This window comes from Bison bison, unplaced genomic scaffold, assembly GCF_000754665.1.
Source record: "Bison bison bison isolate TAMUID 2011002044 unplaced genomic scaffold, Bison_UMD1.0 scf7180017864163, whole genome shotgun sequence".
Lineage (NCBI taxonomy): Eukaryota > Metazoa > Chordata > Mammalia > Artiodactyla > Bovidae > Bison > Bison bison.
The window spans coordinates 219,935-247,200 of record NW_011494735.1 but is presented as its reverse complement, the minus strand read 5'-3'; the positions used below and the strand labels follow the sequence as shown (position 1 = coordinate 247,200).

General features: G+C 35.8%; 1 protein-coding gene across 3 annotated transcripts in view; it reads left to right on the top strand.

Moving 5' to 3' along the window:
* Positions 1 to 27,266, top strand: part of LRRK2 (leucine-rich repeat kinase 2) — a 207,764-nt gene that overhangs the window by 62,593 nt on the left and 117,905 nt on the right. For all 3 annotated transcript variants that reach the window (XM_010841504.1, XM_010841503.1, XM_010841505.1), the window contains 7 exons: positions 1,590 to 1,718; positions 1,793 to 1,963; positions 10,828 to 11,086; positions 16,949 to 17,137; positions 22,011 to 22,129; positions 23,066 to 23,135; positions 23,821 to 24,038. In XM_010841504.1, the coding sequence (XP_010839806.1) occupies positions 1,590 to 1,718; positions 1,793 to 1,963; positions 10,828 to 11,086; positions 16,949 to 17,137; positions 22,011 to 22,129; positions 23,066 to 23,135; positions 23,821 to 24,038 (1,155 nt within the window). The remainder of the gene's footprint in view (positions 1 to 1,589; positions 1,719 to 1,792; positions 1,964 to 10,827; positions 11,087 to 16,948; positions 17,138 to 22,010; positions 22,130 to 23,065; positions 23,136 to 23,820; positions 24,039 to 27,266) is intronic.

The following is a 27,266-nucleotide window of genomic DNA, read 5'->3' as shown; positions in this document are numbered from 1 at the left end:
AAATGTTCTTCATTAAGCAAAATTTAAAATGCAGTCTATATTAGCTGTCTATGAGGAATCCAAGATATTGGTTTAGGATTAATTCAGGGAAGATGAAGTAAATTGTTTCAGAGTACTTTTATTTTAGTGTTAACAAAACAAGTTTTTTTTTTTTTTTTAAGAATTTCTACCTTGGTTGTAGTGTTTTTGGTAATGAAGTTTACAACTTTCATAAACCATACTCAGCAAATATTTTCAAAAATGACAGCATTGGCCAGGAGTGAAAATGTCTAAGCTCTGATCTTTGCACAAATATTATTAGTAAATGGGAAAATGCATTTAAGATTTTAAATTATAAAGTGCTGAACATACAGCATTCTTAGATTAGAACCAACAATGGGCTTTATATATCTGCTTTCTGTAATGTTCCTGAAGCTAGGTTGACTAAAGCCAAGACAGAATTGATTATAAGTAATCTGAGGTAAATCATTTTGTGCGGGTACGAAGCTCTCACTCAGTATTTATTCATCTAGGTATAAATTTTAAGATTTTTATGTAGAGATTGTAAGCTGTTAACCAGTGGGCTAAATTTTGCCTGCCAACATACTTTATTTGACCAGTTCAGTGCTTGTAAGTTTTTGAGTTTGAATTGTAGGCCTTCTCTGTATGTGTATTGTCTGCTTTGCCGCTGCATTCGTTTGCAGGGACTTCTGCTCTAGAGGTGGGTGGACCACATGCCCCTCAGACTGCTTCTCTTGTCAAATGTTAGGAAGCATTTATAGAAACTTAGCGTCTTAAAAGCTCAAAATAATAATTTTTAACATTTAGATGATCTCATTAATATATTTTGGAAAGATAAACATTTTAAAAGTAAAACTGATCTTTGGTGATTGTACCCAAGGTATATAATAGGCAAGTCTGAAGTTCATTCTTTCTTTAAAACATCACGTAAATAGAGCGTAGACAACTTTTTCAGTGGTTCTAAAAAGTAATGGTGTGTCTGATCAGTTCCTTATAAATGATTTGCTAAAAGAATGTAAACCTTAGAGTGTTTTTAGAGCTTTTCTAAAATGTTCTCAAGATGAACACAGTCTAGGAGCTCACATTTGTCTGAGATTAAAATTTCAGAAGATAGCACAAAACATTGTTGGGAGAATTGCTAGGCTCTCTATAGAACCTGATCCGCAGTCTTGTATTAAAGAACTCAAGTCACTGATTTATTTGGGTTTGTGGCACTGCTGACTCTGCTGTCTAATCCTGATTAATATCTAACTTCCAATCTGTAGGTATGGCTTTAGGCAAGGAATCTTTAAAAGCCAAATTTTGGTAAATTAGGTGTTTTAGGTTTTTTTCCTGTTTGGCTAGAGGAGAGTTTAGCATCTTATTCTCTGTGTGCATCTTCTTATTTCTTAGTAATGAGAGAGCAAGGTGTATTTATTACATTGTTTCAAAGTTTACAGCTTTAAAGTACAAGCCCAATAAATGTATCTACTTAGCTAAGTGAACACCTCAAGTTTTAAGTACTGTATACAGTCTCTCTTTTGTATCATTTGTTTATTCTTTTTTGTCCATAATTACCTTGTTGTTATTAATTTTGGTCACACTTTCAGGGATTTCAGACAGTCTTGACGATGCTGGAATTGTCAGTGTCTTTTTCCAAGCTACTGGTGCATTACTCCTTTGATTCAGTAATATTCCATCAGTTGTCCTCCAGTATCACAGAGCAAAAGGATCAACAGGTACAATGTTTTTTACCTGTATTATAACTGTTACACATTTCGCTGACTCTAATCCTCATTTTCATTCTTTTTAGTTTCTAAACCTTTGTTGCAAGTGCTTTGCAAAGTTGGCCATTGATAATGAGTTAAAAAGTGTGATGCTGGAGAAAGCATGTGATCAGAATAACAGCATCATGGTTGAATGCCTGCTTCTGTTGGGAGCAGATGCCAATCGAGCAAAAGAAGCAACTTCTTTGATTTGTCAGGTAAATATTCAAAGATTCACTTTTGACTTTTTTTGTATGCCCCTGCTATTGTATAGCTCTTACCTATATCGTATGATTCTTAATTACAGAATTTATCAGTTTATGGCCCAATTGCTTGCAATTTGTAGTAGGGTTTAGATTCATAGAGTTTTAGAAATAGGGTATTTCTGTAGGTATTATCTTCTAATCATTCCCTTTACATGTTTACCTACTTTGTTGAGATGATAAATAACTTTTAAACGTGTCTCCTACTGAGCATCTCTGTGTGAATCACTCTCCAGGAACACACCACACAGTTATGTTTTGTTTTCGATTCATCTTTTAAGTATTTTCTTTCTGTTTTCAACTTGTCTGTCTAGAAAGTTCTGCCTTCAGGGCTACCACAGGTGGCCTCGTAGCCTGTGCACTGTGCACTTTGGGGCCTGTTCACATTGACAGCCCTTCTATGGGCCATCCTGCCGTACAGTGGCACCATGGTCTTGCCTTCCTTCTCTCCCTTCCCTTACGCACTGTGCAAACACATCTATCTAATGCTTCTGCTCTGCCTTCAAAATATAAACCAAATTATTTGTCCTCAATAAAGCTCTTCCCACACTTCCTGACCTCCATACAAAATAAAGATTTACTTGCTGTGTAAATCCATGACAATTTTTGTACACTATTTTATAGTTTGTGAGTTGTATGAAGGTAGAGATGTACAGTGTTCATCTGTGTATCATTCAGAATATCTAACTCACTGTTGTACATACAGTAGGAATTCAATTAAGTATCAGAGTACATTACATGTCATTTCCAGTTTGTCTTCACTGTATAAATTTTAGTTTGCAGTAGTATTCAGGTAGCCCTATGTATATTTTCTAAATAATAATATTTCCAACAAAGCAATTATGTAGTGATTTAATATCCCTTATTGACTGGATGAAGCATAGCAGGAATCAAGATTGCCGGGAGAAATATCAATAAACTCAGATATGCAGATGACACCACCCTTATGGCAGAAAGCAAAGAAGAACTAAAGAGCCTTTTGATGAAAGTGAAAGAGGAGAGTGAAAAAATTGGCTTAAAACTCAACATTCAGAAAACTAAGATTATGGCATCTAGCCCATCACTTCATGGCGAATAGATGGGGAAACAATGGAAACAGTGAGAGACTTTATTTTTTGGGGCTCCAAAATCACTGCAGATGGTGACTGCAGCCATGAAATTAAAAGATGCTTGCTCCTTGGAAGAAAGCTATGACCAACCTAGACAGCATATTAAAAAGCAGAGACATTACTTTGCCAACAAAGGTCTGTCTAGTCAAAGGCATGGTTTTTCCAGTAGTCATGTATAGATGTGAGAGTTGGACTATAAAGAAAGCTGAGCACCAAAGAATTAATGCATTTGAACTGTGATGTTGGAGAAGACTCTTGAGAGTCCCTTGGACTTCAAGGAGATCCAACCAGTCCATCCTAAAGGATATCAGTCCTGAATATTCAGTGGAAGGACTGATGCTGAAGCTGAAACTCCAATACTTTGGCCACCTGATGCGAAGAGCTGACTCATTGGAAAAGACCCTGATGCTGGGAAAGATTGAAGGTAGGAGAGGAAGGGGACAACAGAGGATGAGATGGTTGGATGGCATCACTGACTCAATGGACACAAGTTTGAGTAAGCTCTGGGAGATGGTAATAGGGAAGCCTGGTGTGCTGCAGTCCATGGGGTTGCCAAGAGTCAGACACGACCAAGTGACTGAACTGAACTGAACTCAATATGCATTATTAAATAACCAACAGAGTGCTGTGTTATTCAATAACTTACTTCTAAAGCCTCACTGTATTTAATTTTCTGCTCACCTATGGGTTCAAATCAATTTGTCAACCATAAGATTAAGGTAGTACTACTTAGCAATCTACATAAAAAGAAATTGAACCTGTAACTCATTTTCATGCACAGTTAAGTTATTCATTAAAACCAAATACATAACCAAATTATTTAAATTTAGTCAAATCTCATCTTCGCAGGCAACATTGAAAATAGTTGCTTCTCTGTTATTAAAAGTAATTGAATCATTTCCTTCAATAATGTAATGTTTTTATTGTATTTCTTTTGTGTCATCTTCAGATCATTGTGTTAATGTTACTTGGATATGCCAGAGAACTGAAAGGGAGCTTCCTCCAGGTCTTTCTTAGAGAAACAACACACCTAAAAGCCCTTAAGTACAGTTACTCTACGTTCTGCACAGGGACTGCTTTCTACTTTTCTCTCAATTTATTCAAATCTTTCTGCACAGAGGCTTTTTATTTTCTTCTTCCCAAGTTCTTTTGAACTTAATGTGCTTATTTATATCTTTTCTTCTTAAAACAAAATCAGATCTTTAAATGTAAAGAATTTATCCTGGTTGTCAGAGATTGTTTATATCTAACAAATAGTAAACATTGATTTTTGTGGGTGGACTGTTTGAACACACCTTATTTTGTACAAAGTATATAGTAAAGACTTATCCAGGTACCAATGTTGCATTATTAAGGGCGGAGTTAATCTTATTAGGCTTTGGGAGGATTACTATTGGGTATGAAAATGCATGAATAGAGACATGAAAATAAGATTTATCAGGTCATGGTGGGAAGAGCAAGTATAATGAATTCTGAATAAAAATAATAGCAAGCTCTTCTGTGGTATTCATTGCCACCTGGGCCCTGCTCTGAGTCCTTTACTTAATCCTGACAACAACCTTAGGAGTACTCCTAGTATTTATCTTATTAGGCATGTGAGGAAGTAACTTGCCTGAGGAGTAACTATAGCCTCCCTTGTGCCTACTTTAATCTCTTGTTTACATAACAGATTCATGATAGTGGTGGTGGTAGGGGAGAGGATTGTACATTCATTCTTGAATGCTAGCTTAAAGTACTTGGCTTTGATTGTGAGATGCATTATTTACAAATTAGAGTATGAGAGAAAATATGGGAAAAGATAGAAAGTTGCACTTTGATTATATATATTTGAATTGTCCCCATTTAAAATACAGAACTGTGTATGAAAGTGTTGACCTCTTAGTCATGTTCAACTCTTTGAGACCCCATGGACTGTAGCCCTCCAGGGTTCCCTGTAATTCTCCAGACAAGAATACTGGAGTGGGTTTCCATTTCCTTCTCCAGGGGATCTTCCTGATCTAGGGCTCAAACCTTGGTCTCTGACATTGCAGGCAGATTCTTTTACTGTTTGAGCACCAGGGTATCTGAGCAGTATTTTTTTTTTTCCCTCTCATGAATTATTTTCCTAGTTTTATTTTATTTCTTCTATCTGGTATAAAAGACAAATATTTCTCTCTTCATGTCACCATAGGTTACCTGGGTTCGATCCCTGGGTTAGGAAGATCCCCTGGAGAAGGGAAAGGCGACCTACCCACTCCAGTATTCTGGCCTGGAGAATTCAATGGACTGTATAGTCCATGGGGTCGCAAAGAATTGGATACAACTAAGTGACTTTCACTTTCACTTTTCATGTCACCATATGTCAGAAATCATCTTGGATAGTTTGGGTCCCCCAAGGAGAATTCTGCTATAAAAATGTATTGAGCATCTTCTCTGTGGAAAGCACAGTGCTAGATAATTAGTAAAGAATATAAAAGGGGTGTCCTGCTTCAAGGTAGTTTCAAAGTGTCGCTTGGGAGTTAAGGGAGTAAAACATAAATCACCTTAATAGAAGGTAGGCAATAAATACCATAATTTAGAGATAAAACTTTGCGGGACTCCAAGAGAAGGCATTTGTGATGAGTTTTTTGGGCCTCTCCTTCCCTCCGTTCTTCCCTTCCTTCCTTCCTTTCAAATTTCCTGTGGGCCCTTACTGGATTTTTTGTTATTTTTCAGTCACTAAGTTGTGTCTGACTCTGCGACCCCATGGACTGTAGCCAGCCAGACTCCTGCGGATTTTAGTAGTTTGCTAAATTAAATATATTCTGTAGGCATTGTGCTAGGTTACAGAGGTACAAATTGAATTGCAGAAGCATCCATGCCTTTCATTCTAGTAATCAAACAGAAACATGTCTGGTTCAGTGTGCTAAGTGCTGTGTTAAACAAAATGGGATGGACTCCCGAGGAGGAAGCGTGTGCAGCCTGGGAGGTTATAGCAAGGACTTAGTGCAAGAGACTTTAAAGCTATTCCTTCAAGAATGATTTTTTTTTTTTTTTTTTTCTGGAAGAAGAACAAAATTAGACATTGGAGGCAATAGAAATAGCATAAATGAGGTTTGAAAAATTGCATGTTGTTTTATGAGGGAGTGTCCTGGAGCAGAAAGGTTTTAGAAGATTTTAAAATAGTACAATGACTTGATTATATCTAGACTAGAAAAGTACTATAGTGGTTCTCGGGAGAACAGACTGAAGATGGGGGTGTTCCTTAAAGGCTGGTGGGCATTTAGCTGGTTCCATCAAACCAGAGCACTGTCCCCTCAAACTTCTTGGACACATGTTCAGTTCAGTTCAGTCACTCAGTCGTGTCTGACTCTTGGTGACCCCATGGACTGCAGCTTGCAAGGCTTCCCTGTCCATCACTAACTCCCGGAGTTTGCTCAAACTCATGTACATTGAGTTGGTTATGCCATCCAAGTATCTCATCCTTTGTCATCCCCATCTCTTCCCGCCTTAAATCGTTCCCAGCATCAGGGTCTTTTCAAATGAGTCAGTTCCTTGCATCAGGTGGCCAAAGTATTGAGTTTCAGCTTCAGCATCACTCCTTCCAATGAGTATTCAGGACTGATTTCCTTTAGAATTGACCCGTTGGATCTCCTTGCAGTACAAGGGACTTTCAAGAGTCTTCTCCAACGCCACAGTTCAAAAGCATCAATTCTTTGGCATTCAGCTTTCTTTGTAGTCCAACTCTCATATCCATACATGACTGCTGGAAAAACCACAGCTTTGACTAGACGGACCTTTGTTGGTAAAGTAATGTCTCTGCTTTTTAGTATGCTGTCTAGGTTGGTCATAGCTTTTCTTCCAAGGAGCAAGCATTTTTAAATTTCATGGCTGCAGTCACCATCTACAGTAATTATGGAGCCCCCAAATGTGTTTGGACACACGTTAATTCTGAAGAATTCAGGAATTTCCCTCAACCAACTTTTCCCCCGACCTGGTACCCTGAATATTAAGATCTTTCCTTTTATTTATTTAGACTTTTAATGAAATATTTCGTTTAATCAATATTTTCAAAATATTATTAAATGAGTTTGTGATATATCCAAAATATTCAACATGTGATCAGTATAAGGATTATTAATGAGCTATTTTATATTTTAAAATACCAGGCCTTCAAACCTGTGTTTGAAGTATTTTACTCACTGGAGTAAAATATTCCAGTGAGTATTTTACTCTTACAGCTCATTTGACACTTACAGCAAATTTCAAGTTGCTTAATAGACCACATTGGGCTTCCTTGGTGGCTCAGACTGTAAAGAATCTGCCTGCAGTATGGGAGACCTGGGTTCGATCCCTGGTTTGGGAAGATCCTCTGGAGAAGAGCATGGCAATCCACTCCAGTATTCTTGCTGGAGAATTCGCATGGACAGGGAAGCCTGGAGGGCTACAGTCTATGGGGTCACAAAGAGTCTGACACAGCTGAGTGACTAGGCACACATAGACCACATTGGATGGTGCCAGTCTCTGGGTCCCACCACTGGCTTCTCTTGTAGTTAGAGGGATGGGAAGAGACAGGTTTTGGCTCACAGGAACCATCACCTCTGATTAATCTCTGCTCCTTCCTTAAAAAAAAAAAAAAATCACTTTTTTAACTAATTTTTATTTTTTTAAACTTTATTATAGAAAATTTTAAACATACACCAAAGTGGAAGGAGTAGTGTAATCAATCCCTACGAATCTATCAGTTATCTTCAAGAATTATCAATACATGTCTAATCTTATCTTGTCTGTATCATTCTCATGTCCCTTCTCCATGTTTTTTTTTAATATGGTAGATTCTTTTTAGTTATTTAAGTACTATAGCAATATGTACAGTCAATACCAAACTCCCTAATTATTCCTCCTCCCTAGGTAACTGTAAATTTATTCTCTAAGTCTATGAGTCTGTTTCTGTTTTGTAAATAAGTTCATTTGTATTATTTTTTGGGGATTCTGCATATAATGATATTAGACAATATTTCTCTTTCTCTGTCCAACTTCCTTCAGTCTCTATGACAGTCTCTAGATCCATTTATGTTACTGCAAATGGCATTATTTTGTTCTTTTTAATGGCTGAGTAATATTCCAATGTATATATGTACCACAGCTTCTTTATCCACTTTTCTGTTGATTGACATTTACGTTGCTTCCATGTCTTGACTACTGTAAACAGTGCTGCAATGAACTTTGGGGTGCATATATCCTTTTGGACCATGTTTTTCTCTGGGTTTATGCCTAGGAGTGGGATTGCAGGATCATATGGTAGCTCTATTTTTAGTTTTTTAAGGAACCTCTATACTATTTTCCACAGTGCCTGCACCAATTTACATTCCCACCAACAGTGTAAGAGGGTTCCCTTCTCTCCATACTCTCTCCAGCATTTATTGTTTGTGGATTAAAAAAATATATATATATATATATATATTTATTTATTTATTTATTTTTGGCTGCCTTTTTTGCTGCACATAGGCTTTCTCTAGTTGCAGCAAGTGGTGGCTACTCTCTGGTTGTGGTGTGTGGACTTATTGTAGTGGTGGCTTCTTTTGTTGCAGAGCATGAACTCTAAGGCATGTAGGCTTTAGTAGTTGGGTTTTATGGGCTTAGTTGCAAGGCATGTGGAATCTTCTGGACCAGGGATCAAACCCACATCCCTTACCTTGGCAGGTGAATTCCTAACCACTGAACCCTTAACCACCACAGAAGTCATCTTCTGTGGATTTTTTGATGATAGCCATTCTGGCTGTTGTGAGGTGATACCTCATTGTAGTTTTGCTTTGCATTTCTATATTAGTTTAACATACTGAACATCTTTTCATGTATCTCTTGACTGTCTGTATGTTTTCATTGGAGAAATGTCTATTTAGGTCTTCTGCCCATTTTTCTAAAATTTACAAAAACAGCTCATGAAGCTTAATATCATCAAAACAAACCACTCAGTTAAAAAATAGGCAGAAAACCTAAATAGATATATATTTCTTTTTTAAATCATTAATATTAGGTTGTGAAAGGACCACAAGCTTTGGAATCTGCAGATGTGATTTCAAATCCAAGTGTGTTATTAAGTAGCTCTAAGATTTTGGACAAATCACATATTTTTCCTAAATATTCATCTATAAAATGGGAGTAATACTTTTTATGGCATAGAGTTTTTAAAAAATAGTTGGAGATCATGTGTTTACAGAAGGTAGCACAGTACCTCACATCCTAATTTTGTTACTTATGATTTCACTCTTGTAGTTGATAACGTTAGATTCCATTGCCTTTCAGAAGCTTTAGCTGGGGTTGGGCCAGTGTGCTATGCTGCAGGTTGCTAAGGCTTCTCTCTGCTTACTGTGGTCACTCTAGTTTTTGCAGCAGTTACCATATTAACCCACCTTGAGGACATGCTCTGAAAACATAACTTTCAGGGTAAGGTAGAAAACTGAGAGACAACATATATCTTTGTAGAAATTAAAATTCTTGTCCCGGAAATCCAGTGAATGATGACTGTCCTTTGCATGTGACATTGGTGAATTTAATAATATTTATACACATACTTAGTTATTCTATGTCACAAATGAAGGGAAGGCATTTGCCAAGTAAATGAAGTAGCATTTGCTATGTTAAGGTATCAGTTTCCCAGATATGGTCCAATAAGCAAACAAGTCCAGAAAGTGTGAGAAATGTGTAAATTGATGGAGCCTCAGGTATTTTGACTTCAACCCTATGAGTTTTACTTCGTATCATGTTGTCTTTTTCATGGTAATGGGCTCTCACATGGCAGATTTAATTTATGCTGCTCTGATACTTATGATGCTAATCTTACTTTATTTTCCTAATTTACTTCAAGAATGAGTTTTGCCTTATTTTGTTTGATTCTAAATTTAAAGACCAGAAATCGAAGAAGAACTATAAAGCCTCTTGATGAAAGTGAAAAAGGAGAGTGAAAAAGCTGGCTTAAAAGTCAACTTTCAAAAAACTAAGATCATGGTAACCAGTCTCATCACTTCATGGCAAATAGATGGGGAAACAATGGAAACAGTGACAGACTTTCTTTTCTTGGGCTCCAAGATCACCACGGATGGTGATTGCAGCCATGAAATTAAAAGATGCTTGCTCCTTGGAAGAAAAGCTATAACCAACCTAGACAACATATTAAAAAGCAGAGACATTACTTTACCAACAAAGGTCCATAAAGTCAAAGCTGTGGTCTTTCCAGTAGTCATGTATGGATGTGAGAGTTGGACCATAAAGAAAGCTCAGCGCTGAAGAATTGCTGCTTTTGATCTGTGGTGTTGGAGAAGATTCTTGAGAGACCCTTGGACAGCACAGAGATCAAACTAGTCAATCCTAAAGGAAATCAGTCCTGAATATTCATTGGAAGGACTGATGCTGAAGCTGCAGTACTCTGGCTACCTGAGTGAAGAACTGATTCATTGGAAAAGACCCTGATGCTGGGAAAAATTGTAGACAGTGGAGAAGGGGTTGACAGAGGATGAGATGGTTGGATGGCAACACCAGCTCAATGTACATGAATTTGAGCAAGCTCCGGGAGTTGGTGATGGACAGGGAAGCCTGGCGTCAATGGGGTCGCACAGAGTCAGACACAACTGAGCAACTGAACTGAAAATTTAATGATGTAGGGGAAAGTCACACAAAGTTTGATTACCAGGATTATAAAGGAAACATGATTAAAAAAAATATATATGCTTACCTTCTCTTTTTCTTTAATAGGTATGTGAGAAAGCAAGCAGTCCCAAACTGGTAGAATTGTTACTGAATAGTGGATCTCGTGAGCAGGATGTTCGGAAAGCTCTGACAATCAGCATTGGGAAAGGCAACAGCCAAATAATCAGCTTACTCTTGAGGAGGCTTGCCCTGGATCTGGCCAATAATAGCATCTGTCTTGGAGGATTTTGTATGGGAAAAATTGACCCTTCCTGGCTTGGTCCTTTATTTCCAGATAAGACATCTTATTTAAGAAAAGAGACAAGTAAGGATTTCCAAGCAACTTTTATAGAAGGCTTAAATTTAGTAGTATTTTTAAAAATAACTATTCTTTTAGTTTTCATTCCATTTGGTGCAACTTAAGTCAAAAATATTGTGAAGGCTTGGCTTTTTTTTTTGATCATGAAATGCTTGAAATTGACATTATATTTAAGTTTCTTATGACCCAGCAAATTCGTATTTTATAAAGATAAATCATAACTGAGATCTTTCTGTGAGGTTACTTTTCTTTGTTAAGTATTTTAGTTTTTATTATAAAATAATCTATGTGCCTTTAAAAATAGAAAAACTTAATATAAGGAAGAAAATAACAGTAACTTACCTGTTTTACCTATAGGTAATCAATGTAGATTATTTTTTTCTGTGAACTTGCTATACACTTGCATATGAATTAAAATATATGTATAGAAATATACATATGTATTTTGCATTTTCAAGTTAGTATACTTTGCATTTTACTTAAGGATGTGTTTTCTAGTTAATATAGGTCTTGTATGTAGTAAGTATGTTAATTATCATTAGTATCTATACTAGTGCATTTCAAATAGAAAAATTTGGTTATAAATTATGTTGATAAGCATAAATGGAAACAGACATGTCACATATTATTGATATAAATTCAAATTGTCCTTTTGGAAGGAAAATTTGGCAATATCCGTTAGTGTTATGGGGCTTCCCTAGTGGTTCAGATGGTAAAGAATCCACCTGCAATGCAGAAGACCCAAGTTTGAGTCCTGAATTGAGTCCCTGGAGAAGAAAATGGTTACCTACTCCAGTATTCTTGCCTGGAGAATTCCATGGATGGAGGGGGTGGCATCACAGACTTAATGGACATGAGTTTGAGCAAACTATAGGACATAGTGAAGGACAGGGAAGTGTGGCGTGCTGCAGTTCAAGGGGTCACAAAAAGTCTGACATGACCTAGTGACTGAACAACATTAATGTTTTAAATGTACGTCCGAGTACTTTAATAAAGTACAAGTAATTTTTTTTTTAATTGACATTTTAGGAATCAGTGAACTAAAATGCACCGGAATGGGTGAATTTAATTCAGATAACCATTATACCTACTACTGTGGGCAAGAATCCCTAGAAGAAACAGAGTAGCCCTCAAAGTCAATGAAAGTCCAAAATGCAGTACTTGGGTGCAATTTCAAAAATGACAGAATGATCTCTGTTCATTTCCGAGGCAAACCATTCAGTTTCAGTCCAGTTTCTCAGTAGTGCCTGACTCTTTGCGACCCCGTGGACTGCAGCACGCCAGGCCTCCCTGTCCATCACCAACTCCTGGAGTTTACTCAAACTCATGTCCATGTGTCAGCGATGCCATCAACCATCTCATCCTCTGTCCCCTTTTCCTCCCACTTTCAATCTTTCCCCAAATCAGGGTCCTTTCCAGCAAGTCAGTTTTACACATCAGGTGTTCAAAGTATTGGAGCTTTAGCTTCAGCTTCAGCTTACAATGAATATTCAGGAGTGATTTCCTTGAGGATGGACTGGTTGGATCTCTTTGCTGTCCAGACCATTCAATAGCATGGTAATCACAGTAATCACAGCAAATCATTCAGTATCACAGTAATCCAAGTCTATGTCCCAAACACCAGTGCAGAAGAAGCTAAAGTTGAATGGTTCTATGAAAACCTACAAGACCTTCTAGAACTAACACCAAAAAAAGATATCTTTTTCATCATAGGGGAATGGAATGCTTAAAAGTAGGAAGTCAAGAGATACCTGGAGTAACAGGCAAGTTCAGTGTTGTAGTACAAAATGAAGCAGGGCAAAGGCTAACAGAGGCTTGCCAAGAGAACATACAGGTCATAGCAGACTCCTGTTCCAACAGCACAAGAGATGACTCTACACATGGACATCACCAGATGGTCAATACTGAAATCTGACTGATAATACTCTTTGCAGCTAAAGGTGGAAAAGCTCTATATTATCAGGAAAAACAAGACTGAGAACTGACTGTGGCTCATATGTTGAACTCCTTATTGCCAAACTTGAACCTAAATTGAAGAAAGAGGGGAAATCACTAGGCCATTCAGATATGACCTAGATCAAATACCTTACAGTTATACAGTGGAAGTGACAAATAGATTCAAAGGATAAGATCTGATAAACAGAGTGCCTGAAGAAGTACGCACAGATTTGTAACATTTTACAGGAGGTAGTGATCAAAACTATCCTCAAGAAAAAGAAATACAACAATGATTGTCTGAGAAGGCCTTACAAACAGCTGTGAAAAGAAGAGAAGTGAAAGGCAAAGGAGACAAAGAAAGATATATCCATGTGAATGTAGAGTTCCAAAGACTAGCAAAAAGAGATAAGAAAGCCTTCCTCCATGATCAGTGCAAAGAAATGAGGAAAACAACAGAATGGGAACGACTAAGAGATCTCTTCAAGAAAATTAGAGATACCAAGGGAACATTTCATGCAAAAATGGGCACAATAAACGACAGAAATGGTATTGACCTACAGAAGCAGAAGATATTAAGAAGAGGTGGCAAGAATACACAGAAGAGCTAGGGGAAAAAAAAAAAAAGATCTTAATGACCCAGATAACCGCAATGGTGTGATCACTCACCTAGAGCCAGACATCTTGGAGTGCAAAGTCAAGTGGGCCTTAAAAAGCATCACTATGAACAAAACTAGTGGAGGTGATGGAATTCCCGCTGAACTATTTCAAATCCTAAAAGATGATGTGAAAGTGCTTCACTCAATATGCCATCAAGTTTGGAAAACTCAGCAGTGGCCACAGGACTGAAAAAGGTCAGTTTTCTTTCCAATCCCAAAGAAGGGCAATGCCAAAGAATGTTCCAGCTGCTGCGCAATTGCACTCATTTCACCTGCTAGCAATGTAGCAGGTGAAATTCTCCAAGCTAGACTTCAAAAGTACATGAACAGAGAACTTCCAGATGTTCAAGCTGGATTTAGAAAAGGCAGAGGTACCAGAGATCAAATTGCCAGCATCCATTGGATCATAAAAACACAAGAGAATTCCAGAAAAACACCTACTTCTGCATCATTGAATACATGAAAGCCTTTGACTGTGTGGATGACAACAAACTGTGGAAAATTCTTCAAGAGATGGGAATACCAGACCACCTTACCTGCCTCCTGGAAATCTGTATTCAGGTGAAGAATCAACAGTTAGAATTGGAAATGGAACAATGGACTAGTTCCAAATTGGGAAAGGAGTATGTCAAGGCTGTATATTGTCACCCTGCTTATTTAACTTATATGCAGAGTACATCATGTGAAATTCCAGGCTTGTTGAAGCACAATGCTGGAATCAAGATCGCCAGAAGAAATATCCATACCCTCAGATACAGAGATGACACCACCTTTATGGCAGAAAGCAAAGAGAAACTAAAGAGCCTTTTGATGAAGGTGAAAAAGGAGAGTGAAAAAGCTGGCTTAGTACTCAGCATTCAGAATACAAAGATCATGGCATCCAGTTCCATCACTTCACAGCAAAAAATGGCAAAACAGTGGAAATAGTGACAGACTTTATTTTCTTGGGCTCCAAGATCACTGCAGATGGTGACTGCAGCCATGAAATTAAAAGATGCTTGTTCCTTGGAAGAAAAGCTGTGATAAAGCTAGACAGAATATTAAATAAGAAGCAGAGACATTACTTTCCAACAGAAGTCTGTTAGTCAAAGCTATGGTTTTTCCAGTAGTCATGGATGTGAGATTTGGACCATAAAGAAGGCTGTGTCAAAGAACCGATGCTCTTGAACTGTGTTGTTGGAGAAGACTCTTGAGTGCAAGGAGATCAAACCGGTCAATCCTAAAGGAAATCAGTCTTGAATATTCACTGGAAGGACTGATTATGAAGGTCAAATACTTTGCCCACCTGGAGCGAAAAGGTGACTCATTAGAAAAGCCCCTGTTGCTGTGAAAGACTGGGCAGAAGGAGAAGGGGACGACAGAGGATGAGATGGTTGAATGACATCACCGACTCAATGGACAGGAATTTGAGCAAGGTCCGGGAGGTGGTGAAGGATAGGGAAGACTGGCCTGCTGCGGTCCATGGAGTTGCAAAGAGAGGGACATGGCTGAGTGACTGAACAACAACAAATGTACTTTTTTAATCAAATAATGTAGTGCTAAAAATCCATGATACAGCATTCTTAAAATGTTCAAGGATGCACATTAAATATTGTTCATAATGACAAAAAATATTTCCCAAAGAAACTATTCAAATTAATAATAAATTGATATATTCATACAGTGTAATGCTCTGCAATCACTGAGAGAAAAGCACCTTGCAAATCCAAATGTCCAGAGATAGAATGTATTCTTAAGGGGAAAAACAAGCAGAGAATAGCGTGTTTTTTTTTTTTTTTTAATTAATAGTAGTGGTGAAAACACAGTTGGGATATTGTAGCCATAAGTTTTGAATATGAGAATAGTATGTCCGGAAAAAAAAATCCAGAAATGGATTCTCTGATTGCCTTTGGGGACCTTGGGAACTAATGAGAGATGATTAGATTCCATGTTTTGTCACTTCAGCCAGTCTCATGCCAACAACCTGCTTAACTTTAATCTTTGTTTTCTAATGGTAAGGAATTGAGGACCCTTTGAAGATATGAAGGGAGATTTACATTCAGTGTATTCTTTTGGTTCTGTATGAAATTTTTTGCAAGTACTGACGAATCTTTGCTAATATTTCAGGGCATAGCCTTAAGTTTTTTGACAGCTGGTCTGAGTAAAATACATTTTGAATTCAAAGCTTTAAAGTATTTTCCAGGTAGTACTTGACTGAATTTTGTACACATGTTGTAATGTGAGCCATAAGAGTAATATTTGAAGAAAATTTCCAGGATATATTTAGGATAATGAGAACTGTGTCAACTTATTTATTCATTATAGCACTTAATATAAAATTCAGTAAAATAGCAAGTTAATTTTGAAATTTTATCAGATTTCTTAGTAGAATGAATCACTTTTCAAATAGTTTATAAAAATAAGAATATCATTTATTATCTTCTGTGTCCTAAGAGAAGGAAATGGCAACCCACTCCAGTGTTCTTGCCTAGAGAATCCCAGGGACGGGGAAGCCTGGTGAGCTGCCGTCTATGGGGTCGCACAGAGTCGGACACGACTGAAGCGACTTAGTAGCAGCAGCAGTGTCCTAAGTATTATTCTAAAAACTTTATGTGCATCATTTTCTTTAACTTTTTCTGTAAACCTGTGCTGTGTGTACTGTTGTCTTCACTTCCCAATTAGGACACTGACACTCAGGCAGCTTGTACAACTGGCAAGTAACTTGAACACAGGCCTGTCAGGCTTCAAAGTCCAGGCCCCTTCATGAGTCAAGTTAGTTTTATAATGGTTCAGTTTCGTCACCTACATGAAAGCTTTGTGTAAATTTTTATGACTTTTAAAAAATTTAAGTTTATTACCTGCTACTTTATACAATGTTATGGTTGTAAAGTCGGAGAAGGCAATGGCACCCCACTCCAGTACTCTTGCCTGGAAAATCCCATGGACGGAGGAGCCTGGTAGGCTACAGTCCATGGGGTCGCTAAGAGTCGGACAAGACTGAGCGACTTCACTTTCACTTTTCACTTTCATGCATTGGAGAAGGAAATGGCAACCCACTCCAGTGTTCTTGCCTGGAGAATCCCAGGGACGGGGGAGCCTGGTGGGCTGTCTATGGGGTCGCACAGAGTCGGACACGACTGAAGTGACTTAGTAGCAGCAGCATAGTTGTAAAGTGACTTGAAATTAAGAATAAAAATTTCTCTTAAAAGTATGAAACTATATAAGGAACTTTGATATGTTTATATTTGTGTAATTACTGATTTCTAAGAAGTTGTTGATATATCTTTATTTTTAGATATAGGATCCACCCTGGCAAGGATGGTGCTCAGATATCAGATGAAAAGTTCTGTGGAGGAAGAAGCTGGCTCAGGCAGCAAAGGGAATTTTTCTGAAGAAATGGTTGATAAATTTGATGAATGGACCTTCGTTCCTGAGTCTTACGTTGACAGTGTGTTTGGTCAAAGTGATGACCTGGATAGTGAAGGTGACTCTTTCAAAACAATTGTTCCCTTTATGCTCTAATATATATATATATACACACACTCTGGCATGGAACAATGGAAACTGAGACAAAAACCTGATTTACTTCATTTAGAAAAACTTGAGGAAAACTCTATTCACTACTTAATGCTTACTGTTTCTTAACCATTAGTTGAGGCAATGAAGAAAATATATCTCTGCACTTTTTAAGTGTTATTGTACTCCCCCAAATCAGTGAATGGTGGCTATTGCAGTGAAAACACTGCCTCAGACTTGAATTGGATTTCATATCCCATCACTGCCTAGAACCTTTTGTGGTTTGTGTAAACCTGTTACCCTCATTAAAGGCAGTGTTGCTAACCTTCCAGGATTATTTATAGGAATTTGGAAAAATGCATGTGAAATGTCTGAGAGAGTGCTTGCGAATAGGAAGTATATTATAACTATTTTTATGTTTATTAGAATTAAAAATAATATTTTAATAACTCATGAGATGAAAAATTGACATGGTGAGCTATTAATGGCAGTGATTAATGCTGACATTTAACATAATGCAGTTTGGTAAAATTGGGGTGAGGTGATTTTTTAAAAATATTATGATTAGTATGATTGAAAACTTTGGGTCATAGAATAAGTATATCTGAGAAGGCGATAAGTAAGGATTATTCCAAAAATTTCATGTCTCAAGTATTTTTAGAAACTAACTTTATTGAGACATAATTAGCATACAGTAAAATATGCACATTTTAAGTGTATGTTTTCATTTATATATCCATGTACTCATCACCACTGTTAAGTTATGCAACATTTCTGTCATCCGAATAAGTCCCTTTACATGCCTCTTCACAAAAAACCTGCCCCCTACTGCTGGTCTGCTATCTGTCACAGTATACTAAATTAGTATTTTCTCAACTTTCATATAAATGGGATATCTATTTATCTCTGGCTGTTTTCTGAAGTGGTTATACCATGTTATACTCCCATCAGCAATATATGAAAATTCTAGCTTCTCTAAATGTTCATCACACTATAGCATTTAGTATTGTATGTCAGTTTAACTTTAGCCATTTTACTGAGGGTGTAGTCCTAGCACATTTGGGCTTAATTTTCATTTCCCTGGAAACTACTGATATTGAGATTATTTTCATGTTCTTATTGACCATTCATATATTTTCTTTGCAAAGTGTCTGTTCAGATCATTGTTAATTTTTTATTGTGTTATTGTCTTATTATGTTATTATAAGAGTTCTTTATATATTGTTAACAGAAGTCCTTTGACAGATATATGAATATTTTCTATCAGTTATAGCTTGTCTTTTTTATTTTATTGATATTTTTCAAAGAGCAAAATTGTTAAATTTTAAAAAGTGCAGTTTCAGTTTTTTCTTTTTTGATTTGTGTTGTTTTTATATCATTTAAGATATCTTTTCCTATCTCAAATGTGTGAATATTTTCTCCTGTGTTTTCTTATAGAAGTATGAAAATCTTAGCTTTTACCTTTAGGTCTATAATCCATTTTAAGTTAATTTTGGTATATAGTATTAGTGAAGAATTGATGTTTACGTTTTTCCACATAGATATTCAGTTGTTTTAACATAATTTGTTGAATATACTTTATTTCCTTGTTGAGTTAGTGGCATGTTTGTCTAATTTAATTGACCATATAGATGTTGTTCTATTTTTGCATTCTTTATGCTGTGCAATTGATTTAGATCATTATTCAAAGCCATACTCTCTTGACTACTTTAGCTTAATAGGAGGTCTTGAAATCTGGTAGTATAAGTTCTCTGGTGGTATTCTTTTTGAAAATTGTTCTTATTATACTAGTTTTTTTGCATTTCCATATATTACATTTTGAATCAATTAATTTTATGCTGGGATTTTTATTAGAATTAAATCTACATTTAATATAAAATTAATGTATAAATACTATATTATTGTTATACAGAATTAGCATCAATAAAAATTGCTTTAGATTAAATCTATAAATAAACGAGAGAACTGATATTTTAATGAGCCTTCTGAGATATAAATGTAGTATTTATTTCTGTTTATTTGTATTTAAATTTCTCCCTCCAGTGTTTTGTATTACATGTTTTTTGATGCTATTGTAAATAGTATTGTTTTTAAATTCATTTCCAATAATTCATTCACTGCTGGTTTACAGAAATGTGGTTGATTTCTTCATACATTAATGTATTATATGGCCTTGCAAAACTCATGAGTTCTAACAGCTTTTTGTTGACTGCATAGATTTTTTTCTATGTTCACAATAATGACATTTGCTAAAAAAGATTTATTTCTTCCATTCTAATCTGTCTTTTAAAATGTTTCCATGTCCTGTTGCACTGGCTAGCATCTTTAGTATTATGTTGAATAGAAGTGGTAAGAGTAGGCATTGTTCCCTGGTTTCCAAACTTAGAGGGAAGGCATTCAGTGTCTCATTATTAAGTATGATGTTATCATTTTTTTTTTTAATAGATACTCTTCATCAAGTTGAGGAAAATTTCTAGTAATAATTTGCTGAGACTTTTTATCATAATGGGTGCTGGAAAATGCTTTTCTACATCTGTTGCAATGGGCATATTTTCTCCCTGTATTCTGTTATTTAGTTTATTACCATGATTTTCTCATGTTAAAACAAATGTGTTTTTCTGGGATACATCTCACTTGGTTATGGTGTATTTTTCTTTTAAAATATTATTTGATTTTCTAAAATTTCATTAAGGATATAGCGTCTGTGAAAGATATTGGTCTGTAGTTTTGTTTCCTTGTAACTATGAGAGTAATGCTAGCTTCTTGAAATGAATTGAAAATTGCTCCTGACTCCACTGTTTTCTGAAAGGTTTTTTATAGGAGAGGTCTAATTTTTGAATGTTTAGTAGAATTCATTAGTAAAGCCTTGTATGTTAGGAATATATTTTTGGTGCGGAGGGGGAATATTTTTAATTATAAAAGTAATCAATTTATGGTTCTTTTGATTTTCTATTATTTCTTTTGTCAGTTTTTATAATTTGAAACTTTCAAGAAATCTGTCCTCTTTATATGTTATCAGTTTGTTTAATGATATTTATAATAATTCTCTTCTTATCCTGTTAATGCTTATATGATCATTACTGATATCTGATCTTTAATTCTTGACATTGATAGTTTTTGTCTTTCTTTTTTTCCCTTTTTCAGTCTCACTTAAGATTTATCAATTTTATTGATCTTTTTCAAAGAATCAGGTTTTTGCTTCATTTTCCTTTCTGTCCATGAGTCTGCCCTGGAACTCTCATCTAAATTAATCTCCATGAACACTGATCTCCATTTTCTCATCTCAGGAAAGCTACTGGGCTTTGTTTAAATTCCTTTTCACTTCCCATAGCCCTTAAATTGCCTACAGGCAGGAAGCTAGGGTGCCTGAAAGGTTCACATAATTTGTTTTCATTCTTTCAGGGATTACACAGTCCTCCACTGTCTGCAGCCCAATATCTGTGTGTGTGTGTGGTCAGTCACTCAGTTGTATCCGACTCTGTGACCCTATGGACTGTAGCCCACCAGGCTCCTCTGTCTGTGGAATTTTCCAGACAAGAATACTGGAATGGGTTGCCATTTCCTACTCCAGGGGACTGAACCCGTGTCTTTTGCATCTCCTGCATTGGCAGGCACCACCTGGGGAGCCCAGAGGAAGTTTGGTCAAGGAACCATAGGCATCCAGCTGATTCTAGAACACTTCTAAGTTAGCCTGTTGTTTAGTAGCTAAGTTGTGCCTCGTTCTTTTGTGACCCCATGGACTGTAGCCCACCAGGCTCCTTTGTCCATGGGATTTCCTTGGCAATAATACTGAAGTAGGTTGCCATTCCCTTCTTCAGGGTATCTTCCCAACCCAGGGATCAAACCCACGTCTCCTGCTTTGGCAGGCAGATTCTTTACCACTGAGCTACTGGGAAGCCCATGTCTGAAACCAATTATTTTTTTAAAAATTGCCCAACTTTCTAGTTATTTGTTGTGGGGAAGTTAAGTTCAGTGTTTGTTATATCATCAGGGCTGAAAGAAGAATTCTCTTTAAGTGTTTTTAAATAAAGGATAATATCGGAAATGCAACTGCAAAAATGACTTGATTTTTGGTTAGGTAAATTTTACAATTTGTTTTGACACAGTTTTTATGCTTCGAAGATAAAGAGTGATAGAATTTAAAATAGCGTGGTTCTCAAAAGTGGCTCTACATTATTTATCCTTAAAATATAACTTGCTAGCATTGATCCTTATTTTCTTGAAAGTCCATAATTTTAAAAGCAATTCTCACCTCTCTCAAAACAATACTACCAGCTAAACTCATTGTATTTATTTAATGCCATTTCATAAATTAAACTACACAATATGTAATTAAATAAAAATGTACATAAACTTGCTGAGTGTTAAAGTGTGATTCCAATATTTAAAACAAGATTTGAAAATTTTGTAAGAAAAATTCAGAGAAACAGAAAAGAATAACACTGATCAGATTTATGTATAAACTTTCTCTGCTTCCAGGTATTAATTTTAGCACTTGTAACTATACTACTTTTTTTTTTCTTGGCTTTTTCCTGCCATACTGTGAGCTCACTTAAGGATTAAGTAGATTACTTTTCCTGTTTATCTTTTTCCTGCACTTACTCAGCTTCTAGTCTTGTGACAGCCATTCAAAAAATAGTTGTGGATGAAAAAAATGTTGAATTTGAAAATGAAAAGCCAGCATAGTTCATTTTTTCTACTTTAAAGATGTTACAAAAGGAATTGGGTAAATTCCATTCATGAAAATGTGCTTAAAAATGTTTTGTGGTTGAACTATAATGCTAAAATCTTATGATTAGGTCAGCATTTTTACTTGCCTTTATGTTATTATTTAAAAATAGGAAGTGAAGGCTCATTTCTTGTGAAAACAAAATCAAATTCAATTAGCGTAGGAGAATTTTACCGAGATCCTGCCTTGCAGCGTTGCTCACCAAATTTGCAAAGACATTCCAGTTCATTGGTAAGTTATATTGTACAAACTGTAGTTAAATATTGTATATCTTGTTTGACATTCTTTTAATAACTGAAATTGTGTGTCAAAGCTAGATACAGAAATTCCCTAATGTGTGAAAGTGCTCTCTCTCTGTATGTATATGAAAGTGAAAGTTGCTCAGTCGTGTCCGATTCTTTGCGATCCCATGGACTATACAGTCCATGGAATTCTCCAGGCCAGAATACTGGATTGGGTAGCCTTTCTCTTTTCCAGGGGATCTTCCAAACCCAGGTATTGAACCCAGGTCTCTCTCATATTGCAGGCAGATTCTTTACCAGCTGAGCCACTACATACATACATACATATATACATATACATATATATGTATATATATATATATATATATACACACACACACGTACACATGCACACATGCGTGTGTGTCTGCGTACATGCGTGCATATGCTATTTTGAATTTACGTTTGTAGACTTTTGAGCATGTCTGGGGCATATATGTGCTCTGTGCACTTTGAAATAGTTATATTCTTTTTTCTTTGTAGAGCACCATGTCTGTGGAGCACAGGCTAGGTCTGTGTCGTATGGTGTGGCTTAGTTGCATGAATACTTTAGCTATTAATAATAATCTTACAGTGGTAGTGGCTTAGTTGCTAAATTGTGTTCGAGTCTTGCACCCCTATGGACTGTAACCTGCCTGGCTCCACTGTCCATGAGATTTCCCAGGCAAGAATATTAGAGTGGGTTTCCATTCCTTTCTCCAAGGGATCTTCCCGACCCAGGGATTGAACCAGGGTCTCCTGCATTGCAGGAGGATTCTTTACCAACTGAGCCACAAGGGAAGCCCAGTAATCTTCTAGTGACTCCTAAAGAAATCAGCTAGGAAAATGTTCTCTTTGTTCTAAACAGTGATGGTAATTTTATTATAAATGTTTATTTGTTTAATAGGGACCCATTTTTGATCATGAAGATTTAATAAAGAGAAAAAGAAAAATATTTTCATCAGATGATTCACTCAGTAAGTAGTTGAAAGTAATCATAAGTAAATAGATATTTTGAGCAGAATATACCACTTTGTGAATTTCCTCTGATTATTCAAATTTTCTTGGTACCAATTTCATCATACATAACCTTCAAATTTTATTTACCTGGTGATTCTCTGGAAATCATTCTGTAGAAAAATGAAAGTGACAATGAAGTCACTCAGTTGTGTCCGACGCTTTGTGACCCCATGAACTGTAGCCTACCAGGCTCCACTGTCTATGGGATTTTCCAGGCAAGAATACTAGAGTGGGTTGCCATTTCCTTCTCCAGGAGATCTTCCCAACCCAGGAATTGAACCTGGGTCTCCCGCATTGTAGGCAGATGCTTCACCATCTGAGCCACCAGGGAACACAACTATAAATTTAAAATTTAAGCTTTTATGATGTTATGTCAGACACTTTTTATCCTTGCTGCTGTTTTCCTAAAGTGTAAATAATACCCTCCAGCAGTGCCACTCTTAATGTTCTTCGCTAGGTCTGTTGTTTTTATACTACTTAAACTACCTGATTTAATATTTATTATTTACTTTCATGTCTGACATTGGAATAAAAGTTTCATTTTGGAATAGAAAAACAGTGACACTGGTAGATGATCAATAAGCATTGCTGAGTAAAGTTAAATGACTTGTTTATATCTCCATTGTTTGTTTTTGACAAAAGGAGCATCAAAATTCCAGTCCCATATGAAGCATTCAGAGAGCATGTCTTCCCTGCCTTCTGAGAGAGAATATATTACATCATTAGACCTTTCAGCAAATGAACTAAAAGATGTTGATGCCCTGAGCCAGAACTCCTGTATAAGTGGTCATTTGGAGCATCTTGAAAAGCTGGAGCTTCACCAGAATGCACTCACAAGTTTTCCACAACAACTATGTGAAGTAAATTTAATTTATCCTTATCATTCTCAGGATATTTCAAGAGCATCTACTTTTGTATCTAAGTTGTATGCTTAAATCTTTAAAAAGAAGGTTCTACTTTTGTGTCATTGGACGGTAATTCCTCCATTGTTCTGGTTGTCACACAAGTATCTTAGTTTATGTGATCTTTCTGATGCATCTTTGGGGGTAGACAGTGGAAATGGAAATCTGATTTAAAAGGAATTCTAGGTTCTGTCCTGATGATTCATGGTATGTATTAAAGTCTGGCAAGGTTGCATGTTGATTATGCTTCAATTATTTAATTCTAGTAAGACAACTTAAACTGTTTAAATTCAATTAGATCTGGTATGATGGTCCTGACTTTCTTCAGCTACCAACTGTATGACAATAAGAACATATCACTTCAACTGCTCTAGGCCCTCATTTTCTTGTCTGCAAAACAAAGAGGCTCAACTAAACTACCCACAAGGCATTAATCAAGTCTTAAAATTATATGCTCCTTAAAAATTGATTTTTATGCTCAAAATTCCTATTTTATAGCAATTAAATTTTAAAGTAATCTGCCGATAGGGTAGTCCTCTGACTACTTACTTTGTTCATCATTTTTATGTACTATAGATTAGAATTCAAAGATATGCTTACAAATTAAAATGATCATACTGCCTTTTAAATTATTAAATGAATTCTTAGGTTGAACTGCAAAGTTTGATAAAGAATTATATGTTTTAAAAAAACTAATTTTGTTGCAAATACATTTTCCCTTTTTCTAACTTATAAAATTTACCATAATTTTGACACTTTAAAAGCAGAATTGTATGATTTTTAAATATATTTAAGTGATATCTTTCCCTTAAAGTTTGTGTATCTTAAGAGAGAGAAGAAAGAAAGGTGATCCCTACCCCTACCATGATGTCTAAAATACGGTCCCTCTCTATCCTCCTTTTACCTGACTAAATCTTCCAAGTTACAGGGGCCCATGTTAGATTCAATCTCCAGGCTAGGTTGGATTTCCATGGCACCCAGTCTTTTTCCTCCAATGCTCACACTATAAATTTGAATCTAAAGTATATTGTCCTCACTAAATTATAAACTCCTTGAGAACAGAAAATGTTTCAGCCTGTTCATGTCTACCCTTGGTGCCTAGTAAGTATAGTAGAGGCTGTATAGATGATTACTGAAAGTAATTTGTGAAGATACTAACGACTGTCACTTAGCTGACTGTCAATAAATGTTTACTAAAGAGTAAGTAAAGGAATCTAGAGTTTAGCCCAGCTAAAACAAAGAAAATATGAAGAGAACATGGCATTATATATTTATATATAAATATATCATATAAATAATTATAAATGTTATTTACATATTATAAATAATATTTATATTATACATTAGGACATTCAAAGATTCTGTAGTCAGCAAAACAAGACCTGGAGCTGACTGTAGCTCAGATCATGAACTCCATATTGCAGAATTCAAACTTAAATTGAAGAAAGTAGGGAAAACCACTAGGCCATTCAGGTATGACCTAAATCAAATTCCTTACGATTATACAGTGGAAGTGACAGACAGATTCAAGGGATTAGATCTGATAGACAGAATGCCTGAAGAAATATTGATGGAGGTTCATAACATTGTATGAACCAAAGCCATCCCCAAGAAGAAATGCAAAAAGGCAAAAGCGTTGTCTGAGGAGGCCTTACAAATAACTGAGAAAAGAAGAGAAGCAAAAAGCAAAGGAGAAAACAAAAGATATACCCATCTGAATGCAGAGTTCCAAAGAATGGCAAGGAGAGATAAGAAAGCCTTCCTCAATGAACAATGCAAAGAAATAGAGGAAAACAATAGAATGGGAAAGACTAGAGATCTCTTCAAGAAAATTAGAGATACCAAGGGAACAATCATGCAAAGCTGGGCTCAATAAAGGACAGAAATAGTAGGGACCTAACAGAAGCAGAAGATATTAAGAAGAGGTGGCAGGAATACACAGAAGAACTATACAAAAAAGATCTTAATGACCTGGACAAGTATGATGGTGTGATCATTCACCTAGAGCCAAACATGCTGGAGTGTGAAGTCAAATGGGCCTTAGGAAGAATCACTACAAACAAAGCTACTGAAGGTGATAGAATTCCAGCTGAAGCTATTTCAAATCCTAAAAGATGATGCTGTTAAAGTGCTGCACTCAATATGCCCTCAAATTTGGAAAACTCAGCAGTGGCCACAGGACTGGAAAAGGTGTTTTCATTCCAATCCCAAAGCAGGACAATACCAAAGAATGTTCAAATTACCACACAATTACACTCATTGCACATGCTAGAAAGGTCATACTCAAAATTCTCCAAGCTAGGCTTCAACAGAATATGAACCAAGAACTTTACAGATATACAAACTGGATTTAGAAAAGGCAGAGGAACCAGAGATCAAATTGCCAACATCTGTTGGATCATAGAAAAGCAAGAGAATTCCAGGAAAACATCTACTTCTGCTTCATTGGCTACACTAAAACCTTTGACTGTGTAAATCAGAGCAAACTAGAAAATTAACTTGAAAGAAGAGGTTATAAGATAAAACATGTATTATTACATGACTACTCTATGGTTAACTCTTATTTATATTAAAATGTATTTTTATAATATAAATTTATATATTTATGTATATAAATTATATACTTATAAGTATATAATTACATACTTATATGTAATATTATGACCTCTTCTGTCCTTGGGATTCTCCAAGTGAGATTACTGGAGGCCGTGCCATGCCCTCCTCCAGGGAATCTTCCTAACGCAGGGATTGAACCCATGTCTGTTATGTCTGCCGCATTGGCAGCAGGTTCTTTACCATTAGTGCCACCTAGGAAATCCATAATATAAACATATAATATTTGTATCACATAAATATATATGATATAAATATATAATTATAAATATCATTTATATATAATCAAATAATGTTTATATTTATATAACATTTCACACATTATATATTATATGCTATATAATTTATGATTATAATATGTATTGTATAAATTATAAAATATATATTTATAATCATTAATTATATATAATATATAAAATAACATGTTTTATATTATATATTATCATTTTATAATTATAAGATAGTATTATATAATTGTATATACAGCATGTAATATATATATCATTATATATACTATAAATATGTTATATAATATATATTGTATATAACATATAACTTGTTATATATTTAAAA